Source organism: Rhinopithecus bieti, unplaced genomic scaffold (genome assembly GCF_001698545.2).
Source record: "Rhinopithecus bieti isolate Rb0 unplaced genomic scaffold, ASM169854v2 scaffold_6907, whole genome shotgun sequence".
Classification (NCBI taxonomy): domain Eukaryota; kingdom Metazoa; phylum Chordata; class Mammalia; order Primates; family Cercopithecidae; genus Rhinopithecus; species Rhinopithecus bieti.
The window spans coordinates 4,142,758-4,151,977 of NW_016805647.1; the positions used below are offsets into that span (position 1 = coordinate 4,142,758).

General features: G+C 43.1%; 1 protein-coding gene across 1 annotated transcript; it reads right to left on the reverse strand.

The window, feature by feature from the left end:
* Positions 1–1,443: 1,443 nt before the first annotated feature.
* On the reverse strand, positions 1,444–4,944 carry TMCO2 (transmembrane and coiled-coil domains 2). Its single transcript, XM_017873325.1, has 2 exons — positions 4,548–4,944; positions 1,444–1,850 (listed from the first exon to the last, which is right to left on the reverse strand). The coding sequence occupies exons 1-2, from the start codon at positions 4,782–4,784 to the stop codon at positions 1,533–1,535; spliced, it is 555 nt and encodes a 184-aa protein (XP_017728814.1). The 5' UTR covers positions 4,785–4,944; the 3' UTR covers positions 1,444–1,532.
* Between the last annotated feature and the right edge of the window lie 4,276 nt (positions 4,945–9,220).

Sequence of the window (9,220 nt, forward strand, 5' to 3'; positions counted from 1 at the left end):
TTATATATAAATATTATATGTATATATATTTTTAGACAAGGTCTCACTGTGCCATCCAGGCTGCTTGCTGCAGCAATCTCCTAGGCTCAAGAGACCCTCCTGCTTCAGCCTCCTGAGTAGCTGGGACTGCAGGTGTGCACCACCACACCCAGCTAATTTTTTTTGATTATTTGTAGACATAAGGTGACAGAGTGAGACTCTGACTCAAAAAAAAAAAAGTTATGACCCCACTGTATTATAATTCCCTGGTCTGAAATTACTTGTCTGTCTAGCCAAACTGAGTGCTCCTGAAGCACTCAGGAAAGATTCCTAGGGATTATCACAATGCTTAGCATAGAGTAGGTATCAGTAAAAGTTGGATAAAGTCAGTCTCCTTTACGTCAGTCTGTATCTACTCCCACCCTTGCTCACTTTTGAGTAATTATTGCAGGAGACCCCCTGAACTGCATGTATACCTTTAGGCCAAAGACCAGCACAGAGGTCAGCCTACTTCTAAAGGACAGTCCATTGCAGGGCCCTCAAACAGCACTTTCCTCCTTTTTTTTTTTTTTTTTGTTTGTTTTTTTGTGAGGGAGTCTCGCTGTGTCTCACAGGCTGGAGTGCAGTGGTGCTATCTCGGCTCACTGTAAGCTCTGCCTCCCGGGTTCACGCCATTCTCCTACCTCAGCCTCCTGAGTAGCGGGGACTACAGGCGCCCGCCACCATGCCCGGCTAATTTTTGTATTTTCAGTAGAGACAGGGTTTCACCATGTTAGCCAGGATGGTCTTGACCTCCTGACCTTGTGATCTGCCCTCCTTGGCCTCCCAAAGTGCTAGGATTACAGGTGTGAACCACCGTTCCCACCCCCTACATTTTTATTTTATCTTATCTTATCTTATCTTATTTTATTTTATTTTTTGAGACGGAGTCTCGCTCTGTCTCCCAGGCTGGAGTGCAGTGGCCGGATCTCAGTTCACTGCAAGCTCTGCCTCCCGGATTCACGCCATTCTCCTGCCTCAGCCTCCCGAGTAGCTGGGACTACAGGCGCCCGCCACCTCGCCTGGCTAGTTTTTTTGTATTTTAGTAGAGACGGGGTTTCACCATATTAGCCAGGATGGTCTCGATCTCCTGACCTCGTGATCCACCTGTCTCGGCCTCCCAAAGTGCTGGGATTACAGGCTTGAGCCACCGCGCCCGGCCCACCCCCTACTTTTTATTATATTTAGTCTAACCTTGTTGGTATGGACCTCAAGGCCATACACCTGACCACCCTCCTTTCTCTTTCTATAGTCTTAGATTCCAGCTCAGCTATCCTCTTCCCTTTATGGCAGCTTATGGTCTCCAGCCTGCTGAGTGTACACCACAATCCTAGAGACATTTTAAACTACCACTGTATCCCACTTTACCCCACCATACATACAAGTAGAAGTTCAGCGCTACTAAATAGAGAGCCAGTCTTTGCAGGGTAATTTCAATAGAGTTCTCTATCTTTATTGATATGCCACTGCACACATGAGGGAAACAGTGCTTTTCTGGAGAAGATTGGAGTCCATCACATTTCAAATGGGGAAGTAAACCCTGATGTGGGCAAGGGACTCTGGCAGTCAGAGCAGCTGCAGTAGGGCTCAGAGGAACAATCCCTCTTCGTGGCAGGTTTTTGAGCAATGATTATCCCTTCTAGGTCTTTCACTTTGTTTTCCACTGTCAGAAGTTTTTTCAAAATTTTCTCTTGCAGACCCAAGGACAGGAAGATATTATTATTGTCTTGAATTAGGAGACCACTTCCTTCTGGGTTGGCTAGCAAAGCCTGAAAAATAGCTGAGCCCTTCTTGTAAAGTTTGTAGAGTGTGATTACAAACAACAATGTTTTCTAAAATGGAACAACAGAAGTTGAATGTTAGTTGCTACAGTTTTCTATCTATAAGAGAAAAACAAAACAAAAACTTAATAGTAACAGTAATTCCTCATTCCAATAACAAGTCTTCCATTTAGCAAAATATTTTCACATCTGTTTCATCTTTTGATTTTCACTGCAAACCACAGGTAGGCAGGTCAGGCAGGACTATTATTTGCATTTAATCAAGATTGTAATCATAGATAACCATTTTCTGAATGTCTGGAAGTTACTTTGCCTATGCATGACCTATTTATGCAGAAAAAACAGAACTAGATAACTATATACCTTCCAGTTTGAACTCTGTCATTGACCAAGGTTATATATTGGAAGTGGTAGAGCCAGGACAATCCAGAAATTTACACCTCCAAGTACACTTTAGGACATAGTAGTCTGAAAAACTGGATTTCTTGGTCATAGAAAAGGTTCTTAAAATATACTAGGAGAGATCTGGGTACAATGGCACACATATGTAGTCCCAGCTACTAGGAAGGGTGAGAGGATCACTTGAGCCCAGGAGTAGTGTGTTATGATGGCACCTGTGAATGGCTACTGCACTCCAGCCTGGGCAACATAGCCAGACCCTGTCTCTTAAACAAATTTTATATATATATTTTATTTATATAAAATAAATTTTAGGTGTGAACCACTGCATCCAGCACTTTGAGAGGCTGAGATGGGAGGATTGCTTGAGGCCAGGAGTTAAAGACCAGCCTGAGCAACATAGTGAATGTAGCGAGACCCTGTCTTTACAAAAAAGTTTTTAAAATTAGCCAAGCCTGGTGGTGCATGCCTATGGTTCTACCTGCTCAGGAGGCTAAGGCAGGAGGATCACCTGAGACCAGGAGTTTGAGGCTGCAGTGAGCTATGATGACACCACTGCACTCCAGTCTGCGTGACAGAGCAAGACACTGTCTCTAAAACATAAAAAAGAAATTAAAAAAATAAAAGCATATGCCAGGCACGGTGACTCATGCCTGTAATCCTAGCACTTTGCGAGGACGAGGTGGGTGGATCACCTGAGGTCAGGAGTTCAAGACCAGCCTGGCCAACATGGTGAAACCCCGTCTCTACTTAAAATACAAAAAATTAGCTGGGCATGGTGGTACGCACCTGTAATCCCAGCTACTTGGGAGGCGGAGGCAGGAAAATTGCTTGAACCTGGGAGGCAAAGGTTGCAGTGAGCCGAGATCACGCCATTGCACTCCAGATTGGGGGACAAGAGCGAGACTTCATCTCAAAATAAATAAATAAATAATAAATGCATATGTATAGGACAGATTCTTGCTAGGACAAGAACAAAAATCATCTTGTTCCTTATAACAACTAGCACCGCTTTTTTTTTTTTTTTTTTTTGAGACAGAGTCTCTGTCGCCTAGGCTGGAGTACAGTGGCACGATCTTGGCTCACTGCAACCTCCACCTCCCGGGTTCAAGCAGTTCTCTTGCCTCAGCCTCCTGAGTAGCTGGGACTACAGGCATGTGCCACCACTACGCCCGGCTAATTTTTGTATTTTAAGTAGAGAGGGGGTTTCACTGTAGCACCACTTATTGAATATATGTGCTAAGATTTATATATATAATATCTCCTGTAATCCTCACAATACACATACATATGCGTGCGCACGCGCAAACACATATACACACACACATTCCTGTTCAAGATTTAGGCCAGTTGGTTTACATTAAATGAGATTTTGGAGAAGAACTGAATTTTAAATCCTAGAAATTTGGTTCAAACTCCAATTTTGCCAGCTCTTACAAACTATGTGAACCTGGGTGGGTGATAATCAAGTTCTCTCATCTACAAAATGGAGAAAATAATATCTGCCCTGACTACTATGCAGGATTGTGATGGTTTAAAATAGAAACGACCTGTGACCATAATTACTAAACAATAGTGACATATGAAAATAAATAAATGCTAAAAAATGATCCAGTAACAACTTCTCTCTGCATTTATCAAGTAAACTTGCCACTCTTAAGAAAGCCATTTTAAAAGCCTGTCACCTTAAGTTTCCACTAAACCTCAGTGCACCTCAGTTTCTTCACTTGTCATGTGAAAATAACCTCTGTCCATTTCATGGAATTTTTGAGATTCTCAAAGCATTCGACTATATTGTATGTTAACTATTATTATTGATGACTACACAGATGTAAAATCCTGTCTTTCACAATCCCAGCCAGTTAAATTCTTACTCCCCAAAGAGCTCCTATATACTTACGGAGCCTTATTTTGTTAAAACACAATAATGAGCACATTGCGATGACTTCATACATATGCCTTCTTATCAGTTACAGAACAATGGCATAGGAAGAAAGGCCATACTCATGATCCTGGCTATACTTTGTTGCCTATTCTAGAAACATAGTAGCAAAGATGAATAAATGACCAAAACATTTTGAGGGTAAGGCTGTCTTTTCAGATTACAAACATATTTGGTCTATTTTATTACAGAAGACAAGCCAAAGACCACTGTGAGAAAGAGCATTTTTATGCCCAAAGCCTAATTGATGGAGGTTTTCAAGGATAACCTACTTTCTGCCAACTTAAGAGACAAAGGTTTGCCTTGGCACATCTGCATGATCTTAAAACTGGTGGCAGCAATATGGGAGAGAACTAATCAAATTTCAATTTATAACTATAGAAATGTTTGTAACAAAAGAGTATAACCTGAATTGACTGAATACTTCGTTTCCATAAGGCATATATTCCTATTGCCAACAAAATCAAGAAAGAAATCCTCAAGATGATTTGCACAGCCGGAGCAAGATTATCTAATAGTCCCAAATTTGTTTGCTGAGGTGCACTAGTCTCTCCCAAAAAACTTGCTTGTATCGAATTCCATACTGTGCTCAGAGAATCTAAGAGGTTGTCCCAGTTAGAAGAGGAAGATGTTGACATTTTCATAAGTAGCAGCTCCAGGAACTACATGTGCAGAAGCTTCAGGAATCTAGATATCAGTTAGGGGTAGTGGCCTGGGGGCCCACATGTTCTGGAGCCATTGTGTGCTGTGCTTTGTGATGTCACTGTTCCAAAGGTCAGCTTGCTTCCCACTCACCCAACCAGTGAATCTTACTCAAAACCAACCAGGCACCGGCCTGGGTTTTCAGTTCATTCATATTGCTTTATCTGATCTTTGGCTAGTTCTGGCTCTAGCAAAGTGCTGTCCAGTACAACTTTCTGCAATAATGAAAATGTTCTTTATCTGCCATGTCCAATATGGTAACCACTAGTTACCTGAAATGTGAATAGTGCAGCAGAGATGGAATTTTCATTTTAACTAAATTTGGCCAGGCACGGTGGCTCACGCTTGTAATCCCAGCACTTTGGGAGGCCGACGCAGGTGGATCACTTGAGCCCAGGAGTTCGAGACCAACCTGGCCAACAAGGTGAAATCCTGTCTCTACTACACATACAAAAATTAGCCTGGCATGGTAGTGCACACCTGTAGTCCCAGCTACTTGGGAGGCTGAAGCAGGAGAATCACTTGAACCTGGGAGGCAGAGGTTGCAGTGAGCTGATGTTGTACTCCAGCCTTGGTGACAGAATGAGACTCCGTCTAAAAAAAAAAGTTAAATAGCCACATGTGGCTAGTGGCTTCTCTCTTAGTGTAGATCTACATTTCCAACAATTCATCACATGGACAGCAGCTGTTGCAGCTGTTTTCAGATAATAAAAAAAGCTGAGGTGTATTGAGGTTGAATGGAAATGTGAGGAGACAGGATTTTTTATTTTTATTTTTTTGAGCTGGAGTGCAGTGGCGTGATCTCAGCTCACTGCAACCTGTGCCTCCTAGGTTCAAGCGATTCTCCTGCCTCAGCCTCCTGAGTAGCTGGGATTACAGGCTTGCGCCACCACGCCTGGCTAATTTGTTATATTTTTAGTAGAGATGGGGTTTCACCATGTTGGCCAGGCTGGTCTAGAACTCCTGACCTCAAGTGATCCACCCGCCTCAGCCTCCCAAAGTGCAGGGATTACAGGCATGAGCCACCGCACCCAGCAAGGAAATAGGATATAAACAGGGCTTTTTTTTTTTTTTTTTTTTTTTCTGAGACAAGTCTTGGAGTCTCACCCTGTCGCCCGGGCTGGAGTGCAGTGGTGCAATCTCAGCTCACTGCAACCTCTGCCTCCTGGGTTCAAGTGATTCTCCTGGCTCAGTCTCCTTAGTAGCTGGGATTACAGGCATGTGCCACCACGCCCGGCTAATTTTTAAATTTTTAGTAGAGATGGGGTTTCACCATGTTGATTAGGCTGGTCTTGAACTCCTGAGCTCATGATCCACCTGCCTCGGCCTCCCACAGTGCTGGGATTATAGGCATGAACCACCATGCCTGGCCTTCAGTTCACCTTTAATAGTGGCATCCACCCACTCATCTGTCAGTCACTTCTACTCAGTAGTCGCATCATGCCCTATTAGGACTTACTGACTTATGCAATGCCTACTTTCAAGCCTTTGATAAATTCTTTTTTTTTGAGACAGAGTCTCGCTCTGTTGCCCAAGCTGGAGTGCACTGGTGCGATCTTGGCTCACTGCAACCTCTGCCTCCTGGGTTCAAACTATTCTCCTGCCTCAGCCTCTTGAGTGACTGAGACTAGGCACGCGCCTCGCCTGGCTAATCTCTGCATTTTTAGTAGAAACGGGGTTTCACCATGTTGGCCAGGCTGGTCTCGAACTCCTGATCTCAGCTGATCCTCCTACCTTGCCCTCCTAAAATGCTGGGATTATAGGCATGAGAAATAGCACCTCGTCAGCCTTTGATAAATTCTTACAGGTTTTTCATTGCCTTTCAAACAAAATCCAAAATCTGTAACATGGCTAACAGGGCACTAAAATGCCTGGTCCCTGCTTGCGTACCAAGTCTTCTCTTCCTCTGCCATTTGTTCTTTCAACTCCAGCTATAGTAGTCTTATCAATGTCACCAACACACCAAGCTGTTGAACCACAAAGCCTTGGCACATAATTGGATTACGATTACTCGCATTATTTGCCTGGCTTCCCCCTCCTCCCCCAGGTTGGAGTTCAGTGCCTATTCACAGGTGTGATTATTGCACACTACAGCCTCTAACTCCTAGGCTCAAGTGATCCTCCCACCTCAGCCTCCCAAGTAGCTGGCACTACAGGTTATTGCCTGGCTAACTTCTATTGATTCTTTAGGTTTCAGTTTAAACATTATCCTCAATGAAGCTTTTGCTGTCCTTTTTTGGTCCACTTCTCACAAGCCCCTCTATTCCCCGTTTAAAAATAAAAGCACTTTTACTTATGTGTACTGTTTTAATGTCTGTCTTCCCTATTGGATTTTTTTTTGAGGTGGGGAGGTTGGGGGGGTACAGGGTCTCACTCTGTTGCCCATGCTGGAGTACAGTGGCCTGATCTCGGCTCACTGCAACCTCTGCTTCCTGGATTCAAGCAGTTCTCCTGCCTCAGCCTCCCTAGTACCTGGGATTACAGGCACGCACGCCACCATGGCCCAGCTAATTTTTGTATTTTTAGTAGAGACAGGGTTTCACCATGTTGACCAGGCTGGTCTCAAACTCCTGACTTCAAATATCCACCTGCCTCTGCCTCCCAAAGTGCTGGGATTACAGACATGAGTCACCACAACCAGTCCCCTATTGGATTCTTAAATCTCTATGATGCAGGAAAGAGTCTTGTTCAACACTTACCACCCAGGGGCTAGCAGATGGTATATGCTTTCTAAATATTTGGCTTCTTAACCATTTAGATAGCTTTCCTACGCCTCTGGTCTTTTTTTTTCAGGCTATACCTGCCAAATACATGTTGACAGATTTTTAAATCTCTTGCCTATCCTGGTTACCTTCCCCAGAGTGAATCAAACCTCCAAATGCAGTCTGTCACAGAAACCACTCCTGCAGGAGTAGACCAAGGTCACAGAGGGATAGGCCACTCTTTCTAGACACAGTTCTACATAATAGGGTATAAAATCAGTAGTATAAAGCCAGGAGGTATCACAGTTTACCTTGGGGTAGGAGGCGAGGAGGAGCAACGTTTCTGAGTTTTAGAAGTTTCTGGCCAGGTGCAGTAGTTCATGCCTGCAATTCCAGCACTTTGGGAGGCTGGGGTGGGAGGATTGCTTGGGCTCAGGAGTTCAAGATCAGCCTGGGCAACCTAATGAGATCTCGTCTCAAAAAATAACAAAAACAAGTAAGTAAAAGTTTCAGAAAACTTATCTTTTTCGTAGCTTTCATGTTATTCACAGAAAAAAATATGCACCAGTTTCCCATCTCTATATTCAAAAATGAAGAAATGTCAACACCATGACTGTGGAGTTTGAGTTGAATAACCTGGCTTTCACCTACACTTCAAATTGTATTTCCCACTATTCGCCTTCACACTCACTCACATTACAGAACTGTGGTATTTTTGGTACTTCAAATACCACCTGCAACTTTCCATCTGTTATTCCTTTATACTAAATGTCCCTCTCTGACATTCTTCCAGTCAGAATGAGATTGGAAACTGGGCTCCATCTCTATTTGTGCCAGCCAGGCAAGATGCTTTGTCAAAAGCTTTGTCAAGATGCTTTGACTCAAGTACTTTGTCAGATAAGGATAATAACAGCACCTACTTCATTGGATTATGAAAATTCAACAAGATAATTTTATGTAAAATGTGAAAAAGCATAACCACCCTGAATTCTCACAGTACTTCCCACTTCAGGCCAGTGCTTCTAGAACTTTTCTGTGCCTAAGAATCACCTGGAGATCTTACTAACACGCACATTTGGGTCCAGTAGGTCTAGAGTAGGGCCTGAAATTATGCATTTTTATTAATAACAATCTCCTAGGTGATGCCCATACTGCTGGCCCACTACCACACTTTAAGTAACAATGTTTTGAGAAACTCCAGCCCTCCCTTCACCTTGTGAAAGCTTCTTGATGGCCCTGACAACTTTACTGTTTTTCCTCATCTCCCATTGCACCTGGAATTTTATCTTTTTAAATGTGTGTACTTAAATATTTGGTGAATGACTATGTCTTAGGCAGTTCAGCTCAGTAGGCTATTTGGGACTGAGAAAGGATAGATTGAGCATGGAATACCCCGAGGAAGGCTAATAAAAACTTTCTTCTCCACAGTTCCTTACCCTTTTTCATACATGGGCTCATGAAAATGGGAAAACACTGAAGCAAGAGAATTCTGGGTACAGGCAAGAATAGAAGCATCTGGAAGTCTTCATTCCTACTCACCATTTGGAGGCACTCTTGAATTGAAAAAGCTTTGAAAACAAAGTCAGTGCTTTCAGGTCTGTGCCAGGGTGGGGACAAATTCCAGAGATATCAAGTTAAAATGATTACTACAAGCTAAAAAAAAAAAAAAAAAAAAA